The sequence below is a fragment of the Sapajus apella genome, unplaced genomic scaffold (assembly GCF_009761245.1).
Source record: "Sapajus apella isolate SASKATOON/1434 unplaced genomic scaffold, GSC_monkey_1.0 scaffold64, whole genome shotgun sequence".
Lineage (NCBI taxonomy): Eukaryota > Metazoa > Chordata > Mammalia > Primates > Cebidae > Sapajus > Sapajus apella.
In genome coordinates this window covers 3126423-3147343 of record NW_022437004.1, presented here as the reverse complement: position 1 = coordinate 3147343, position 20921 = coordinate 3126423, and the positions used below count along the sequence as shown (strand labels likewise).

The following is a 20921-nucleotide window of genomic DNA, read 5'->3' as shown; positions in this document are numbered from 1 at the left end:
TGTGAAACATGGAGCTTTGAAAAAATTCTACTTGCTAGAGTTTAGCAACAAAGTATAAACATTTTATCATACATTGCACCTTTAACCTACTCAAAAACTCAAAAAGGGTTCAGTGACCTTTCACAATAATCCACAAACTATTCCACCAGCAAAACTGCTAGTGTTTACAAGGAAAAATGCAACTCCTTTTAACCCCTTTTAGACCAAACCTAACAGCCTCACCTTTTTAATAAAGGGAGATTTGGCACAACTTCATGATCATCTCAAACTGTCACTTATTTTCTGAGGTGCTGGAAAAACTTTTACAGTCAACCTAAAAATTATGTTTATGACTCAGCTTTTGCTTCAAAATACACTGGGATGAACAGTGTTTATTCTAGTTGAAAACGATGGTCTTGAAAGGGTTTAAAAGAGTGACTAGTGAAAAGAATCTGAAAAGATTCTGTTGTACTTACTCCTCGGCCTCGGCCTCTGCCTGTTGATGGTCCTCCAAAAGCATCATAGTTTCTGCTTCCAAACGTACTTTCAGGATAAGCAGGCGTTCCTCTCCCCCGAGAGCCTACAGGTGCAGGCTTCATATGGGGTGAAGAAAAACTGCTGTAGGAAGAGTAATTCTCTCTTCCTCTGTCCTCCATAAACCCAGGCCTCAATTTTGAACGGGAGTAAGGTGCTTCCCAGCTAGACCCGCCCTGGTTTCTACCTCCGAAAGAGTCAAGGCTATTCCGGTAGGAGCTCTCAAATCGACCACCATAACTACCTCCGAAGCGGCTTTGTTCGGGTTCATTAAAACCATAGCCAGATCTGTACAGATCTCGCCCACCCAGAGAAGACCTGGAGTCGTAAGACTCATAAGGTCCAAACCTGGAAAAGTTGCACAGTGAGGGAAAAAACAAAAGTAAGCTTACTAATGTTAGACAATTCAAAAGACAAATTATCAGATGACATTTATCAACTAAAATTCATTTATACCATACTGGTTTGCACAGTTCTACTTTTGTTCACACTTGATTAGGGCTGGGCAGTTCAACGTTGAGACCAGATAGAAAGCTATCTGAGTCAGATTTTAAATGTGAATTGAGTTTAGTAAAACTTAGCTTAAAATCTGCTTCTTAGCAGCTTTTCTATTTTATGAAGAAAATATTTGTCTGTCATTATTTAAGCCCAGCCCTAGTCTTGGAAAAGGTCATTTGCTAAAGTTCACAAACTATTCAAACTTTTTTGACTCTATCCCTAATATTAAAAATTACAAAACATTTACAATATTTTGGCTTGTGGGGACACAAATTGAAGTCTACATAGATGTAGGTTATTTGTGACACAAGATCCTTTTGTACTCCCAATAATCTATATCACAAACTGCTTCATTGTGTCTGTAGTAATCCAAATTTGGGGAATTATCTCTGGTTGTAAAAATTTGACAATCTGCCAAACTTCAGCCAAGGTCAATTAATAAATCCTCAATCACTTTTTACTTGTAGACTAGAAAATCTAACAAATCTAGGAAGATAAACACATAAAATAAAACAAGATCACCAACATATACCCTCTACATATGAATTTTCAAGGCAGATGAGAAAGAACACATCTTATAATATCTTCAATTATTTGAAAAAAATTATCACATAAAACTACCCTAAAAAGGGGAGCACACAGTCTCCTTGAAGTTTTAATAGAGTTAACAGAAGAAATAAATCATCTTCCTTCTCACAAACCCAAAGCATGGATTACAAAAGTTGCCTGATATCTTACAACACAGTTTTATAAAGGCCCACAATTACACATGAGATAAAACAATAACATCTACAGAAATAGCTTATGCACATTACATTCACATATAAAACATTAAGTGTTACATTACTTCAATTATTTACAGATCACTAAATAGAAGGTACTATTTACTTCTGAATCCTAGTAACCATATAAAAATTATTCCTATTTCCGACTACATTTTTCAAAACATCTATCACATAAGCAAAATAGTTGCAACTGTTCACTTTCTTAATTTTTCTTTACTATAAACCATAGTGGCACACTGGAAGCAGAAAGAAGGAAATTAAGCATCATTCAGTCCATCATTAAGAAATCCGGATCCTTCAATTTACGAAGAAGGACGACTGTTTCAAATGTCCACTAACTAGTTTTACTTATATTCAGCAGAAACCTTTGTGCCTCAAAAAGTAGACACCCCTTCTCCTGAAATATCGTCAACCTTAAAGCTTGTAGTTGTTTAAGCAGGTTTAAGCTTTATACAGTAGTAACAATAAAATATAAATACAATCTAGACTAGTCAAATGTATAGCATTCGTGGCTTTAATACAATGCTCCTAGCCTAGAGCACAACTGTTTTGGTATAAATAGTACCTGCCAATAAACAACCTGGACATAATTTTTAAAATATTTTTATTATTGTAATATGCTCTTCCTTTAAAATTAAAGGAATAACTGTCTTGAATGTTTCTGAGAAAGTAAATGTTAGACTGGTTCAGTAAAATCCATTCTAGTTAGATTGCTTTGCTAATTTACATAGCACCCCACGTTAAAAAAGATTAATTATTAAGAAAAGCTTCACAAATAATATTTTCAGTAACACTGTTATATCATTTTTCAGGATATTTTGATTGATAAGTAGTTAAAAGTAAAAGAAGTAAAAAAAAAAGTTCACTGCTAAAAACAGAATATCCTACTCTATTATGTCAATATGATATAGTTATCTGTGTTTTCCTAAAATAATGTCTGCCAGTAATCCTGATTTAAATGTTATACCCATTAATTAACACCTTTAAACATTTAAGGTGATGATTCAATACAAACAGTGAAGTTCAAGTATTATAACATGCCTAAAGAATACTTAAAATAATATATCCAGAATCTTATAGTTGTTTAATTATTCGGCCAAATGATTAAGCAATTTACCTGCTACCCCCACCACCACCACTGTGATTGTCCATGCCATATGACTGGTTTAGGTAGGAATCCATGGATCTTTGACCCCCATAGGATCCATGGCCATAGTCACGATCCATCCCTATAAGAGTTTAAAAAGAAAAAAGTTATATGATGCTCACCTTTACTGGCACTCAAAAGAAGAATTTTTAGATAAATATCCTTGAATGCCAGACCTCCATAAGATCCAGGACCATAATCACGATCCATTCCTAAAAGAGAGTCAATAAGAAATCATCAATGAAATACACCATTCTCTTCAGGGGTCTTTGCACAAAACACAGGATATTCCTATCAATCACCTGAGATAATAATTTACCGTTAACATTTAAATTAAATGCACACTAAACACTGAAGGGAAATACACAAAGATGAGAACCTACTGGATCAGATTTGTTAAAAAAGTCTGATGTTTCAAAGAAAAACATACTTTCAACTAAAAAGTTCTTTAATTGTTTTCTATTTTGATTTTCTTTTGAGACTGGGTTATGAGACTGGCTAATTTTTATATTTTTGGTAGAGATGGGCTTTCACCATGTTCCCCAGGCTGTTCTCGAACTCCTGGGCTCAAGTAATCTGCTCACCTCGGCCTCCCAAAGTATTGGGATTACAGGAATGAGTCACTGCACCTGGCCACAGAATTATTTAACATTTACCCAGTATTTACTTTAAGGCCTTCTACTAAGTATTACAGCATACATAAAGATAATTAATGATGCATAATTCCTATTCTCAAGAGAAGTCAGCATTTACTAATGTCAAAGGGGAAATTTTTGTCCTATATGACAGCAGTAGACTATACTTGTTTTCTGCATCTAACTGCTCTCTAAATATCTGAAAACTCAGAAGAAGCCACATTTCCAATTAGCCTTGTTCACAGTAATTGAAATAGATATTTTTAAACAGTAAAATCACAGATTGAGACCAATCTATGGCACTGTGCCTATAAATTATGACTCAACAAATATTTAAACCTTTAAATTCCCTTAAAGAAAGAAAATGGGGGAGCGGGGTTTAAAAGAAAAGAAAATGAATGCAAATTCTAGCAATGTGAACACTTACAAAAAACTAATACTATAAGCATATTAAGTCTATTTTATGACACTGCAATTCTGCCTATATACCAACCTCTGATATGAAAAATAAATAAACCAAAAGAGGTAACAAAATCAATTTTGGATGACTATAAAAATCAGAAAGTAAAACATTTAGAATTTGTTTTCTATAAAGTCCTTTAAAAATCCCTCATTACCATCCTCCCCAAATATCATATACAAATAAATACAATAGTACACACAGAGTAAATACTTTAATTTTATATTTTTTAAAACACTAAATTTTATTTATAATCATTTAAATATCTCCACTCCTAACAACAATAATAATGACAACAATAACAACTTTATAAAAATAGTATTCAAAGTGATCCAACTTTAAACCTGGTAGCAACCTAAACGTTCAAAATCAATCTTCTCATTTTATAGATCTGGGGAACTAAAGTCCAAAGAGATGAAATGATTTTCCCAAAATTCTATACGTAGTCTCTTGTCTAATCTCATGCTATTGCTTCTACATGAAACATTTTCCTCTACCACACTAAATATTGGCTTACTGAAACTTTCTAATCTTTTCAAGTCTATTTCAAATACTAATGCATTCAAGAACACTTTTACTGATATTCTCTCAGCTGAGAGTCATCTTTCTTCTCAATATTTACAAAAGCCTATAACTCTCACATAGTGCTTGTGATACTCTACCTTACACTCTGCCATTTGTGGCCTCATCTTAAATTTACCAGTCCTGTGGTAAGGGTCCAATTTTTATCTTAGAAAAGCAGTTGTCAAGGCAGCTGCTGACCACTAGGAGTTGCTGAGATCCTTTCTGGGGATCCACAAGGTCAAAATATTTTCATAAATAACACCTGAACATTATTTGCCTTTTTCACAGTGCTGACAACTTGCACCGAAGGTGCAAAAGCACTGGTGGGTAAAACTGCTGGTGACTTAGCACGAATCAAGGCAGTGGCAACAGATTCCACTGGTAATCATTACATTCTTTAACATTACATGCTCACAGTAAAAATAAAATATAAATGCCATTTTCACCTCAGAATGTCCTTGATGAAGCAGTAAAAATTATCAATTTTATTAAAACATGATCTTTAAGTACGTATCTTTTTTATATTCTCCGTAATGAAATGGAAGAATATATCATGCAATTTGGCTGCATACCAAGCTATCATAGTTCTCCCAGGAAAAGCCATTGTGCAAGTGTTTGGTTTATGAATTAAATTAGCCACTTTTTACAAGGAACACTCTTTTTACTATAAAGAAAGACTGACAGAGAAATACGATGGTTTTCAGATTTCGGCATTTGGCAGACATTTTCCAATGAACTAAGTAAAACTACTGTGTTTTTTTTTTTTTTTTTTTTGGAGACGGAGTTTCGCTCTTGTTACCCAGGCTGGAGTGCAATGGCGCAATCTCAGCTCACCGCAACCTCCGCCTCCTGGGTTCAAGCAATTCTCCTGCCTCAGCCTCCTGAGTAGCTGGGACTACAGGCACGCGCCACCATGCCCAGCTAATTTTTTGTAGTTTTAGTAGAGACGGGGTTTCACCATGTTGACCAGGATGGTCTCGATCTCTTGACCTCGTGATCCACCCGCCTCGGCCTCCCAAAGTGCTGGGATTACAGGCTTGAGCCACCGCGCCCGGCCCTAAAACTACTGTTTTAACAAAAACAGCTGACATTAATTGTTGCCAATGATAAAATTCATTCTTTCAAGTGAACATTAGAATTCTATAAAAGTTGTAACTACCGCCTTGAGCTTGACAGCTTCCCAACACTTAAAGCCTTTCTGATAAGGTTGGTGGTGGGATTACTGAATATTTTTTAAATATTGTGCCATAAAACCTATCAATATTTGGAAAATCTGCATTTTATAGAAAAACCAGTATTTTCCAAATAATGCTGATATTACAAAATAACATATGGTTAAAAAGTATCCATTCAAAGTGCAAGACTTACTAATGGATTTCAATATGACAGTACAAAAAGTGTATCAATATCTTAAAATACAAAACATATTGAGATATTTTACACTGTTTTTTTCATTTGAAGACTTCAAATCTGGTATGTAATTTAGACTTAACAGAGCACCTCAATTCAGACTATCCATGTTTTAAGTGCTCAACGGTAACCTGCAGCTAGTAGCTATCATATTGGACAACACAGTGCAAGATTAATAAAATAGTTATTTATTCATGATAGAGTTGGTAAGCATATAGTAAAATTTATACTCATATCTCTCAGAGGGTAATTTTGAGATTAAAACAAAGTTTTCAAAATGAAAAGTTTTCCTCTAAGGCCTGATATTTAAAAATACTGTTTAGTCAGGTATGCAGAGAAAAAAATCTTATGTTTTATTTTTGCTAGTTTCTACTCTGAGTTACCACTGGCTGCCTTTGAATACTAAATCCTTTAGTTTTTTAGTTGTATTATTATTTCACTATAGAATCATAAAATTATTAACTTTATTGAACACTAATCATGTATGTGTTAGGCACTGTGAAATGTACAAAAATTAATAAAGCTACTTTTATATAGCAATGATTCTGGTTGATCATAGTAGTGATACTACTCATTTAAAGAGAAGGAAAAGCCTTTATATTGTATACAATCAGTGTAGTTATAAGGCTACAGATTTTGTTAAGATCACTCCTTTTATATAAATTTTTCTTCCAGGTCACCAAAATGAATGTTAAAATCACTTTTAAAAATAAAACCGCGAGAACATAATAGTATCTCTTTACTATTAATATTAAAAGAAAGTAATTTACCCAGAAAAATAAAACTGACCTAATAATTTAAATCAAATATATTCTATCTCTTGGATCACTCCTACAAATAACATGCTCAAAAATGCTAAAGCTCATTTTTTTTTTTTTTGAGACAGAGTCTCACTCTGTCACCCAGGCTGGAATGCAGTGGCGTGATCTCAACTCACTGCAACCTCCACTTCCTGGTTTCAAGAGATTCTCCTGCCTCAGCTTCCCGAGTAGCTGGAACTACAGGCACACACCACCGTGCCCAGCTAATTTCTGTATTTTGAGTACAGACAAGGTTTGACCATGTTGGCCAAGTTGGTCTCGAACTCTGGACCTCAAGTGATCCAACCCACCTCATCCTCCTAAAGTGCTGGGATTACAGGCGTGAGCCACCACACCCGGCCTAAAGCTCATTTTTAATTAAAATACAAAGAAGCAGCTGTGGAATACTGGGGAAAAAAATTTCACCCATGACCAAAATAACTATGTGACATTAAGTCTTGAATGGGACTTTTTAGCACGTCTACACTACCAGCAACCTACACTACAAGATACCAGCATCTACCACCTAGGTTACTGCAAAAGTCTCCTAACTGGTTTTCCTTTCTCCACTTTTGTTCCTTTGCTGTTTATTCTGAAGACAATAGCCGGAATAATTCTGACAAAATGTAAGTTAAATCATGTTCAATGCTCAGTAACCTCCAATGGTTTCCTCTTACTCCAAGTAAAGCCAAAGCTTAAAATAACATTTAAGAACCTGTATCAGTGGTTCTTAACTAGGGGAGATTTTGCATCCCCTGGGGACACTGGCAATGTCTGAAAACATTTTTGGTTGTCACAACTCGGGGCAGATGCTACTGACATCTAGCACATAGAGGCCAGGAAGGCTGCTAAATGTTCTATGATGCACAGGACATACCCCCACAATAAAAAATTACCCAGTCCAAAATGTGATAAAGTTGAAAAACCCTGCCCTACATGATCTGCCCCATCACCTCTTCACTTCATTATCAACTATATACACCCTTGATCACTCCACTCCTACTACACCGGGCTCCTTGATGTTTCTAGAACACAAGGTGTATACCCATATTGGCATCTGCTGTTCCCTCTGCCTGGAATGCTCGTTCCCCTGAACCTGCACTGTTTATTCCCTCAACTTGTTCAGGTCTTCGCCTGCTATTGCTTCTTATATATAAGCAAATTATCTTTGATTTTCAATGTTTTCTGGCTACACCTCACCCCTCTAACCTTGTCTTAAAATTACTCAGCAAAGGCCGGGCGCGGTGGCTCAAGCCTGTAATCCCAGCACTTTGGGAGGCCGAGGTGGGTGGATCACGAGGTCAAGAGATCGAGACCATCCTGGTCAACATGGTGAAACCCCGTCTCTACTAAAATTACAAAAAATTAGCTGGGCATGGTGGCGTGTGCCTGTAATCCCAGCTACTCAGGAGGCTGAGGCAGGAGAATTGCCTGAACCCAGGAGGCGGAGGTTGCGGTGAGCCGAGATCGCGCCATTGCACTCCAGCCTGGGTAACAAGAGCGAAACTCCATCTCAAAAAAAAAAAAAAAAATTACTCAGCAAAAAACCATCTGTTCTAGTCAAGCCAGCGTTGAGGTCTTGCTCTGTCACCCAGGCTGGACTGCAGTGGCACAATCATAACTTACCATAGCCTCTACCTCCTGGGCTCAATCAATCCTCCCATCTCAGCCTCTGGAGTAACTGGAACTACAGGCAGGCACCACCATGCCTGGCTATTTTTTTTTTTTTTTAATTTTTTGTAGAGACAGGGTCTCATTATGTTGCCCAGACTCGTTTCAATTACCTGGCCTCAAGCAATCCTCCTACCTTGGGGTCCCAAAGCACTAGGATTACAGGAATGAGCTACCGAACCCTTTTCTCTCCCGTCTTCTGCTATTTACATAAAAGGTATTATGAGGCAAGAAGGAAAACATGGAGACACTGGAAATACATTTTCCTTCCAATAAATAGTTTGGGGAAAATCTGTATCTTGCCACGTTTTCCAATGCCTTCTACTTCATTTCACTTGCCAGAAAGTACAGTGCTAACAATAAAATATTTTTGACTTTTTGGTATCTACACATTGTTTATTTCTTAAATCCTGTAAGTCTTCCTCTAAATAGCCTCATGGCTTGCATACTCATCTATCTTAAATCTATGCTCAAACGTTACCTTTTTCGTGGGTCCTTCCCCAGAGACTCTAAAATTGCAACACAGAAAAGTACACGCACGCACGCACGCATGTGCACGCACACACACATTTATTCTCCTTCTCTGTTATTCTCCCTAGCAATGATCATCATCTAACATACAATATAGATTACTCCCTTTATTCCCCTGTGGACTAAATTATGACATATATATTACTTCTTTATCTTGTTTACTATTTCATCCCACTAGACTGAAATCTTCACAAAGATAAGAATATTTGTCTATTTTGTTCACTGCTATATTCCCACCTCCTAGAATGGTATCTGATGCCCAGCAAGCACTATATATTCACTGGATGAAGTCAAACTGAATCCTTGAAATTAAGCTCCTCATTTGTAAAATATAAATAATCTAGATCTAAAAGTACTGTCAAACATTGGCCTTTACCCAGAGGTGCCTTCCAAAATCATTCAGAGTAGTTTTGCACAACATACACAGCCAAAGACCACTTGCCCTGAAATTAAGATTCAAGAGGTATAGGCTATGTCTGAACAGAAAGACTGAAAAAGCTCCCCAGGAGATTCCAACAATCACCCTCACATGAGAACCACTGTTATAACTAAAATTAGGAGAAAAAAAAAAGTCATAATATTAGATCTTTTTGCAAGACTGTATGATAATTAATAAACATCCGGGCCTGCATGAGTCTGCATTTCAAGTCCTATGTTTAGACACTAAATCAAACTATCCAGTAAATCCTAGATGGCCTTTTATCATTACAAATTCTTTCCCTCCCCTTCTCTCTCATAAAAGCACTAGTCCTACATTCCAGTTTAAAATCCTGGATTCATTTTTATTCAACCCTCTCAATTTTCTGTCGATTACTAGTCAGGCTGCAAGTTCTGCTAATTTGTTCTTTAAGGTTACTACTATCACCTCCCAAGTGCAAGGTCTTAAAATCTTTATATCAAAACTTATGAAATGGCTTTCTAGTTAATTTTCTAGTTGTCAATCTAACCTACATGTGGATGCAAATTAAACTTCCTTTGGTAATTCTGAATTTCCAGCTCACAAATATATTCTTTAGTACTAATTTCCTATATGTTAAGCCTTTTCTGCCCACATGAAATCCAAAGTTCATATTAATCTTTAAAGACAGTAAATAAAAATTAACTGTACAGTAATTATTCCCATAAATGTCATAGTCTTCTTTAGTAGTACATTTGCTTCAGTTTTACTTTGTGAATATATTCTATTCTATACAAAAGTTGAATTTTACATTTCTCTGGCAATCAGGATATTTAATGGCATTCCCTCAAGTCCTTCACATGCTTTTTAACCTCTACTAATTGTTCTGTGTTCTTTTTTGTAATTATTATCTTATGTGGCAGGGCCCTAACTCTAATACCTATCAAAATGACATCCAATTGTATTCTACATACCTCTCATAATTGTATCTAGCTCTGTAGTCACAGGTCTTATGTCATACTCAAGTCAATAAACAATCAAGTTTCTTCATGTGCTCCTCCAGACAGCTCTTTATATACTAACACATTTGGACACACTGAAGAAAATGACCTCAAAAACAAGGTCAAAATGCATTACAATGCAAGCTATATAGAACCAAGCCAATAATCCACTCAGTGTGCATTACTCAATACCAAAGCCTCAAATTCAACAAAAAGAACTCAGCCAGTGTCTTGTGATTCATCACTCAGAATGTAGTTAGGGCCTTTGGAGCAAATTAAAAGAATCACAATTCAAACAACAACAACAACAAAATCAAACTAATGTGAATAACCCCTAACATTTCCTGATACCAAATTCCCAAATTCAAACACTATATATGGTAAGACAATATTAACACATAAGTGATATATCAAGAACCAAAAAAAATAACTGAAATAGGTTGAACTGGCTTTTTACATTGATATATATTTTTATGGGCATGAAGAGAAAAGCTGAAATGAAAGAGGATACTTACCATTAAAGCCCTGATAAGTATTCCTGCAAGCGGAGTGTGTGTAATCTATGAAGACACATTTAACAAAAAGGAATTAGTGTGATATTAGCAATAATTCAAAATTATATAACCATTTAGTCAAAAATAAGCACAATTTTTTAAATGACAGTAATTATTCCCATAAATGGCATTATCTACAAAACTGGGGTACAAATAATTACCAATACTCCATTCGGGAAAACCGATCTCTTTTTTCTTCATTATCTCCCCAAATGGTAGATTTATTATCCAAATTATGGTAAACATTAGTTTACAACACCTGATATATAATAACAGCCAAAAGAGAGGGTACAGCACTGATTTGTACCAAGTAACAAAAAGGCAGATAGATTAAATTATGTATCAAATAATGCAAAAGCAAAGACATCTGAGAATTGATTTTAAGTAACATGAAATTTTTGCTAAGTTAATTTCTTTTACCATTTAATTTGCTCTTCAAAGATTTCAAAATTTTGGCTGGGCACAGTGGCTCATGCCTGTATTCCTGGCAATTTGAAAGAACAAGGCGGGCAGATCACATGGTCAGGGGTTCAAGACCAGCCTGGCCAATACAGTGAAACCCCATCTCTACTAAAAACACAAAAATTGGCTGGGCGTGGTGGTGCACGCCTATAATCCCAGCTATTGGGAGGCTAAGGCAGAATCGCTTGAACCTGGGAGGCAGAGGTTGCAGTGAGCCAAGATCACGCAACTGCACTCCAGCCTGGGTGACAGAGTGAGACTCTATTTCAAAAAAAAAAAAAAAAAATTTCAAGATCTTATCTGAGACACGCATATGCATATACATATATGATTTTATTCTATATTAATCCAGAATGTGTCATCACTGAAAACCATATTGCCAATTACCTTGCCAAAACTAATTTAACAACTGTTAAATTCCTTAGTTAATTTTACAAATATATACTAAAAAAAACAAAACAAAAGAATTTAATGTAGTGGTCATCTGGATACAACAGAATCCTGCTACACTGCACAGGATTAGATTCGGCTATGGTGTTAGTCAAATTCCATCTTCCAAATACAGCAGTGGTGTATCTGGGCAGTGAGAGAGGGAGTATTTTATCACTAATATTGTTTAGTATTTTATCACTGACACTGTTTAGAATTGTAGACATATGGCAGTAACAGAAAGCAGACATAGTATGTTTTATTATTGTTTTTCATTTCTCTACAGAAAATGGATTCCCTTATCGCTTTGGGTGGGGAGGAGAAAGAACTGCTTCCATTGCCCCACTTCCACCTTGTTAGCCTCTGCTATACGTTGGGTGTTAGCATTACCATCAAACTTTATTGTATTTTCATGCTAATTTTTTTTTTATTTTAACTCCCAACTCTGGACATTTCAAATATTCGTATTTTAAAGGTATCTACATCAAAATGAGTCAAAGTCCAACTAAAACAAACAAAACCACGAGAGGGTGCTAATCTGAAGAGCTGAACTTACTGTTTCAAAGTAACTGAAAAGTAGCCGCAAGAGGGCTATTCCAGTCCTCTTTCACAAATCTGTACCTATATTTGACAGCCTTAACTCTTTGTAGCATGAAATCTTACGAAAAATCAAAAGCTCATTGAGTACGACATATACTGAGATCACATCTCATTTAAAGATCTTTTTTTTGGTGGGGTTAAAGGTTTACAGCCTACTTAGCGAACTGGTTTTACTTCAGCATGCCTGGTTACTCAGGATTAAATCCAGTTTAATCATACAAGTCCTTTCCCATGTCTCCCTAATGTTGTCTCTACACACCACTGTATCTTGACAACAATTCCTAATAAAATTTGAAGACAAAAGTGAAGGCCAAATTAATTTTACTTTGTGACCCTGTAAAAGTGGTTTAAAGAACTGATATCTGAGATAACTGAAAGGTATTGCTAAAATACAGTTTATTTAATCCGTAGGTCAAATACTTACAAGGCTGTGTACAGGTGTTTAAATGTGAAGGACATTCGATGCTTGCTGTGCCAAAATTCTGATTAACTTAAAGCCTATCTACACACGATCCAAAGAAAAGTGGTTGGGTTCACATAAATATTTCAAATTAGAGATTAACAACGAGATAATTTTTGTTGATAAACACAACAGTCTGCTAACCAGGAAACACCTTGCTTTCCATTTCGCATAGATATCTATGTACATATATATATCACTTAAAGACACCGTTTCAACTCATCTTAAACCAGGACAACCAGAAACATCACTGTGAACAAGCCTCCGAAAATTATATCTGGCAAGAAGTAACCCGAGGCTGAGGATTAACTAAACGGACGGTCTGGGTCGCTGCCCTGTGGGGCGAATGCGAGACTAGGTGGGTGAGGCCGCACTCGCCAGTTGGCTCGAGACCGGGAAGTTGGAGACGTCGGGGCAATTTCCACTACCAGGAGACAAGGCGAGTCTGGGGCTCCAGCCCGGAGGCCCTAGCGCTCTGGGCGCGTCCTGCCCGGCACCGAGTTCTCAGGTCTCCGCCGGCAGCCGGCGCTGGGCGGGCCGAATCAGGGCGCGCCGGTCCCCAAAGAGGCCGACTCCGGGCGCTGGGCCCGCGGCGGGCCGGCGGCCTCAGGGCCCGCAGAACAAAGCCCACACGGCCATCTTGAGACGGTAAACAGACCCTCAACGCAGGCCACCCCGCCTCCTGCCAGCCGTGCCGACCAGCCAGAGGCAGCGCTTACCGTCCTCGAAGTCCATAGCGGAGGCTGGGGGCCGTCGGCCTTGGCGGCGCTGGGCTGAGCTATGGCCGGCGGCGAGCGCCCGCGATCAGCGATTCCACACGATCACTCGACGCGACCGAGAGCCGGCGCTACCCGCCCGGGAGCCGCAGGCCACAGAGAGGCTGGGGAGGCGGGGCCGACTGGCGCTGCCAGCCCCCTCGGCGCGGCCTGTTATTGGCTGGCGCGGGCTGGTGGGCGGGCCCTCGCGTGGGGGCGGGAAGCAGGTCTGCTGTCAAGCTCCGAGGTGCCGACCCCCTGGAGCCGCCGAGGGGGAAGGAAGGTAAAAAAGGAGCGCCAAAGATTGGCGGGGGTTGTAGGAAAGCGACCGGAGTGTACTGGAAGGGCTGGCTGCGGCCCGCCATGTTTGAACCTGGCAAGAGCGAAAGAAGCCGGTTGGAATGCCTCCCTCCTTCCCAAACTACTAAAACCCCATGCCTACCTTTTGCTTTGCATTGCCTAAGGATGACTGATCAGAACATTTTAAGTACTTGCGGAGTTTCTTCCATGGAGACACACAAGTCTGGGACGTTTTTAGAAGCCTGTGGCAAATTTGAAAAGCAAGATACAAAATTGCATATGGAATCTGATCATTGCTATGTCAATAAATTCCCTTAAAAGACAAAGCATTGAAGTAAAATGGAAATCATAATTCTTTGTAAAACTTTTTAATTATTTTTGGGCCGGGCGCGGTGGCTCACGCCTGTAATCGCAGCACTTTGGGAGGCCGAGGCGGGTGGATCACGAGGTCAAGAGATCGAGACCATCCTGGTCAGCACGGTGAAACCCCGTCTCTACTAAAAAAATACAAAAAGTTGGCTGGGCATGGTGGCGCGTGCCTGTAATCCCAGCTACTCAGGAGGCTGAGGCAGGAGAATTGCCTGAACCCAGGAGGCGGAGGTTGCGGTGAGCCGAGATCGCGCCATTGCACTCCAGCCTGGGTAACGAGCGAAACTCCGTCCTAAAAAAAAAAAAAAAAATTTAATTATTTTTATAGAGATAGGAGTTTTGCCATGTTGGCCAAGCAGGTCATCAACTCCTGGGCTCAAGCGATTTCCCCGCAGCCCCGCCTCGGCCTCCCAAAGTGTTAGAATCACAGGCGTGAGTCACCACGACTTTCATGGAAAGAATTCTAAAACATGAACAATGAATCTTTTGGTGATGACTTTTTATATACACATGATTATGTATTATATATTCTCCAAATTATTGATCACTTTGATAATGTAAAATATACGTTTGGCATAAAACAAGATTTAATACTTATTAATGATTAGTGTTTATTAAAAGTTCTCTTTAGTAAAAAACTATGTTTCAATCTCTTTGAAGATATACTTAGTGATGCGGGGAGCGGGGGTGCACTCTTGGCCATTTAAGTCAGTGGTTCTTGATTGTGACTGTACTCTGGAATCATCCAGGGCACTTTTAGGGAGTGCCAATACTCAGGTTTCACTTCAGGGATTCTGATTTGATGATGAACCTAAAACTGTAACAAATGTTTATTTTCAAGACATTTAGAGATGTTATTGGACTAATTTCTTTTCTGATTCAGTAACCTGTACTCCTCTAGAAAATGTCAAGTCTAGAAAAATAACTTTAGAGACAGGCTATGATCCAGTTCTGAATTTTAAGGTACAAATAAAAGGGCTGTAACAGTTCACAGATGGGTAAGATTTGTAGCAGAAGAGTCATCCAGAGCTCGAAAGATGACCTCCAAAAATACACATACTGGATTGTATTATTGCCATTTTGGAAATGGTGTTTGTGACATGGACAAAGTTATTCACACATTCAACAATCTGGAAAAAGACAAACACACTAGAGCAATTTGAACCATAGATTTTTTTTAAGGTTTTTGTTTTGTTTTGTTTTGTTTTTTCATATTAGAGCAAAGGGTGGCAACAATGAGTTGATCATCAGATAGGAAACCATGAATCCGATTATTTACATTTTTCAGGGTCCACCAAGTTGCTGAAACCAAGTTCCAAGGAGGCAACCTTTGGAAATACAACTACAAGAAAAGCTCATGGATGCACTATGTGTATCACTGTTGCCCAAAAATGGGCAGGGCATTTTTTCCTCCTCCATGCTGATTGATTCACTCTGTTCTCCACCCTTTTCTTATTTCCTCCTTTTTTCCCTTCTATGCAGATACTCCTCTGCTTACTTGGAGTTACATCCCAGTAAACCCTTCATAAATTGAAAATATCACTAGTCAAAAATGCATTTAATATGCCTAACCTATTAAATATCACAGCTTTGCCTAACCTACCTTAAATGTGTTTAGAGCATAGCCTACAGTTGGGCAAAGTCATCTAGCGGCACAGGAAATTGTAGAATATCAGTTGTTTATCCTTATGATTACGTTGCTGACTGAGAGATGCTGCCCAGCATTGCAAGAGAGTATCCTACTTCATGTCACTAGCCAGGAAAAATATCAAAATTCAAAACTGGACTATAGTTTCTACTAAATGCATGTCACCTTCTCATGGCTATAAAGTCAAACATAGTAAGTCAGAGACCATCTATACATGTATTCTATTCACCTGAACTGAACATTTTAAAATTTGAACTCATAATTTCAAACCTGTTCGTCCTACTGTATTCTTTCATCTCCATTAGTGGCTTCACGAACAGTCACACACTATGCCATCCTAAAAGTCATCTAATCAAAACTCAGCCCTCCCTCATCCTCCCACCTCCAATCCATTCTGAAGCCTTTCTTCTGTTTATTAGCTCCTAAAATGTCTTAAACCTGCCCCCTCCTCTTCATCCCGCTACCACAACCTAAGTTTAGACTCTCATTATCTCTCTCCAAAACTATTGCCTCAGCTTCCTAATTAATCTCTCTGCCTTCCAGCCTCCTCAGGGTTGCAGTGATCTAAATGCAAATCTGAACATGTCATCATGCGACTCTATCAAGGACTAGGTCTAGTCAAATCGCCTTACCCTAGAACACTTGCAGCAGGATCTGGCCACCGCCTGAACTGCCTCATCTCTGCATTTCCCTCGCTTCCTCTCTCCCACTCTTTTGATTAGCAATTTCAGGTGACAAGTTCCCAAAACACCCCTATGCTTTTTCATGCCACTGAACTTTTGCTTATGTTGTTTCCTCTACTTGGAACAAGTTAACAGGTTAACCTGGTTAATCATACTCACTTTCAAAACACAGCTCAGGATTTATTTCCTTTAAGACACAGTCCCAGATCCCATCCCCACCCCCTAGGTCAGTACTTCTCAAATACTAACATGCATATGATTCACCTAAGGACTTGTTTAGACAAAATCACTTTCAGTCAGTCTGGGGTGGAACTGGAGAGCCTGCATTTCTAACAAATTTCCAGGAGATACTGCAGCTGGTGGAGCCACACTTGGAGGAGCAAGGCCTTGAGTTCTGTAACTGCAGTATCTCCCTGCATTAAATATTCTGGCTTTATGTCTTCCCACATTGAAAGCTCTTTGAGATTAGAATCAAGACTTCTTTGTATCTCAAGTGCGAAACATAATGGAGTTCTCACTGAATGATTTTAGCTTTTTTTTCTTATTATTTTCCCCCAGGTTACCTTCTGGCAAAGAAATGATTTTATAGCTTGAGGTCTTTAGGTGTTGGCATTACTAGAAGGAAATAAATATTGGGTCACCGTATTTGTATGTCATGTGTGTATGTATGCATGTGCGGACGCACATGCACATGCACAAACACACACACACACACACACACTCTCACACACACATACACACACACCTTTCTTCCCTAAAAGAGAAGACTGCTAGACAAGGAATTCCTAACTCAAGAACAAACCTGACCTTGGCACAAATGCATGGAGAGCCAGAACACACATATCTTTTCTCCCCTTCCTTCCTCTTTCCCCCGCTCTTTTCCAAATAGGAGGTGCTCTTCGAGAGGCAGATGGCCATACACAGAGATACCCTGCAATACGTGAGTCTATCAAGCTGTCTTCCAATTCATTTATTCAACAAATATTGACTGAACACCATCTATGTACCAAGCATCATTTTCTTACTTCATAGTTATGTCTCTCCCGCCCCCCACGGTCTACCTAAGCTGCCTGTCCTGTTCTTATTTTGTTAGGCTCAGATTTTTATCTTAAAGGGCCAACGCTTTGACAAAGTCTTATGCCATTTCATCTTCCGTATATTTTACAACAGATGGCAGGTAAATAATGCCAGACCAGCAAAGTCTGATGTAAAATAAAAAAGAATAGGGCCTTTCATGTGAAGAGGTAAAAGGATATAGGGGCTAAAGTCAAGGAAGACTGCCAGGAAAAGGAGGAAATCTGAGGTCACACCTAGGACCTGATCCTGAGGGAGCTGTCAGAGAAGCCACACCTTGGAGCCTGAGAAGAGCCAGGTGAACAGACTCCCTGAGGAGCCAGCGACCTTTGTTCCTCCTCTCCTAACCATCTGCCTACATTCCTTCTGCTCTAACCACATAAGCCCATCTGCTGTTCCCGAATAAGCTGTGTATTTTCACATTCCCCGGCCGTTGCTCATGTTGAACTCTCTGCCTCAGTCATGTTTCCTCTCTTCCTTTGCCATACTTCAGGCTCAATATAAGTGTTGCCTCTTTGTAAACCTCTCCCTAAGTTCTTACTCAGAATCCCCTTCACTCGTGTATCCTTATGAGAGGTTATCACCGTTGGATTTTTGCTACAATTAGTGAGTGAGTTGGTTATATCCTTGCCTTGCTCCTCGTTCACACTCTTGGAGTATGGAGACCTTTTGCAACCCTTTGTATGACCCGTACATAGCACATTGTCACCATGTATGTTGATGGGGAGAAACATCAACCAAATGATGAAAAACTTAGACTGGCCGGGCGCGGTGGCTCAAGCCTGTAATCCCAGCACTTTGGGAGGCCGAGGCGGGTGGATCACGAGGTCAAGAGATCGAGACCATCCTGGCCAACATGGTGAAACCCCGTCTCTACTAAAAATACAAAAAATTAGCTGGGCGTGGTGGCGCGTGCCTGTAATCCCAGCTACTCAGGAGGCTGAGGCAGGAGAATTGCCTGAACCCAGGAGGCGGAGGTTGCAGTGAGCCGAGATCGCGCCATTGCACTCCAGCCTGGGTAACATGAGTGAAACTCTGTCTCAAAAAAAAAAAAAAAAAAAAAAAAGAAAAACTTAGACTGAAATGAGGTGCCAGAGCTGCTTCTGCAGAAAATTACTGTGTTGTACAATTACGTCGGAAAGAAAGTGACGATAGGGTTGCAAAGGAGAGTCTTGATCCATACAATGCTTTTCTAATTTGCCACCAAATAATTCTTCCTCCATGTTCTTTAAGGAATCCATAGATCCTTAGAGGGAAAGTCAAAAACTAACAATTATTATTGTACAGTTAAGCAGCCAAACTTAAAGTAATTTCTACTGAGGATCTGAGGACATATCAAAGGAGAGCTAGTTACAGGGCCACAATAATGGAAAACTGCTGAAAACAGCTGGTGTGACAGCATTAAGTGAAATACATTTTATACATGGTAAGATATCGCTCCATGGTTTTAATATAGAACTACAAAAAGATGCAAGTGTCTCTAAAAGCTGAAAGGAATAGAAATATAAGTTATAATTAACCTTTATTAAGCCCTATATGTTCATCAATGTTCCAAAGCACTTTACAAGCGTTAACTAATTTTATCTGCTCAACAATGCTATGATTGCAGGTATTATTATCCTCCTCAATTTATCAATGAGGAAACTGATCCAGAAACGTAAAGACTTGTTCAAAGTCACAATGCTAATGAAGCGTAGAGCCAAGATTCAAATCCAGTCAGCCTTGCTCCAGACCTTAAGCTTGCATCTCTATCATTTTGAAGTACCTACTGTGCTCTACTGAGCAGCTACTGTGTGCTAGGAATTTTGATGGATACTTTACATGCCTATTTCTTTACAATAAGGTAGGTTATACCCTTTCTCAAAAAAACGAAAACTGATGAGAAGTTAAGTAACTCACTCAAGACCACACAACCAGCAATTGCTGGCTTCATATTTATGATAAATATTGTTTAGTCATGCTTAGGTCTATTGGTGTATAGAGCCAACCTTGTGGACCCAATACCATCATCAGAGACCTCAGTTTAAAAAAAAAAAAAAACGACTTGCCGGGTGCGTTGGCTCACGCCTGTAATCCCAGCACTTTGGGAGGCTGAGGTGGGTGGATCACGAGGTCAAGAGATCGAAACCATCCTGGCCAACATGGTGAAACCCTGTCTCTACTAAAAATACAAAAAAATTAGCTGGGCGTGGTGGCACGTGCCTGTGGTCCCAGCTACTCGGGAGGCTTAGGCGGAAGAATGGCTTGAACCCAGGAGGCGGAGGTTGCAATGAGCCGAGATTTCGCCACTGCACTCCAGCCTGACGCCTGGCGACAGAGCAAGACTCCGTCTCACAAAAAAAAAATAAATAAATAAAATTTAAAAAGTCTTTGCTAATCTATAGAGGATTTTCACATGATTGTGCATAATGCAGTCAAAGAGAACTATTAATACACATAAGGTAACTATGTAAGTGATCATGAATGCTTTGTCCTGACCTCTAGGCCTTCCTCAGATTGAGAAAAAAAAAAAAAAAACTGGTTTATTTTATATGAATTTACTTTCCAAGAAAGCAAGGTAAAGTTCCAAATACAAAGTGCTTTCAAAATGTAATTGATACCTTCCTTTATTGGTTACATATTATATAAAGTACACTTTTCTGGAAAATGAAGTATATTCCCTTATAGGAACTCACAGCTCTAAATAATTGTCATGCATTTTATCTTACTCTTGTGTTATATTTCATTGTAAATTTTAATGCATTTTATCTTACTCTTGTGTTATGTCTTATTGTAAATTGAGAGCAAGCTGGCTGTGACACCTGTCAACCCCACTGATCGCCGGAATTGATTTGCTGTGTGTGTCCTCCTAAGATGGTGTCCTGTTTCTTTCTGGTTCTGCCACATGTGTTGTTCCAAAAGCTGGACACTTCATTGGAGAGGATGATTTTTCTAGATGGAGAAAGACAACTGTCTACAGAGAATCAAGTTCTTCTGCTGGAATATTCAAGACATGTTGAGTAGGTTCCCCTGCTTGCCTGTGTCTCTCCCAATAGTTAAGATAATGAGCCACTTGAAGGCAGAGATTTCATCTTTGTATCTGCAGCCCCCTAGTGCCATGCCTGGCATGTAGTCGATTCTTTAAAATATTTCTTGAATGAATAAAAAGAAAACAGACACACGACCAGCTCCTGTG

General features: G+C 38.9%; 1 protein-coding gene across 4 annotated transcripts in view; it reads right to left on the bottom strand.

Annotated features, from left to right (window-relative positions):
• ZNF326 (zinc finger protein 326) overlaps nucleotides 1–13809 on the bottom strand; it is a 34432-nt gene extending 20623 nt beyond the window's left edge. Inside the window, exons 1-5 of one of the 4 annotated variants that reach the window (XM_032247836.1) lie at nucleotides 13637–13809; nucleotides 10928–10972; nucleotides 3120–3155; nucleotides 2914–3025; nucleotides 456–572 (exon numbers count right to left, since the gene is read on the bottom strand). Coding sequence is in view for 1 of the 4 variants with exons in the window: in XM_032247835.1 (XP_032103726.1) it covers nucleotides 456–861; nucleotides 2914–3025; nucleotides 3120–3155; nucleotides 10928–10972; nucleotides 13637–13652 (615 nt within the window). In the remaining 3 variants the exon portion in view is untranslated. Of the gene's footprint in view, nucleotides 1–455; nucleotides 862–2913; nucleotides 3026–3065; nucleotides 3156–10927; nucleotides 10973–13636 lie in introns of all 4 variants that reach the window. The other 3 variants (XM_032247835.1, XM_032247837.1, XM_032247838.1) reach the window with 3 other exon arrangements.
• Nucleotides 13810–20921: the final 7112 nt, after the last annotated feature.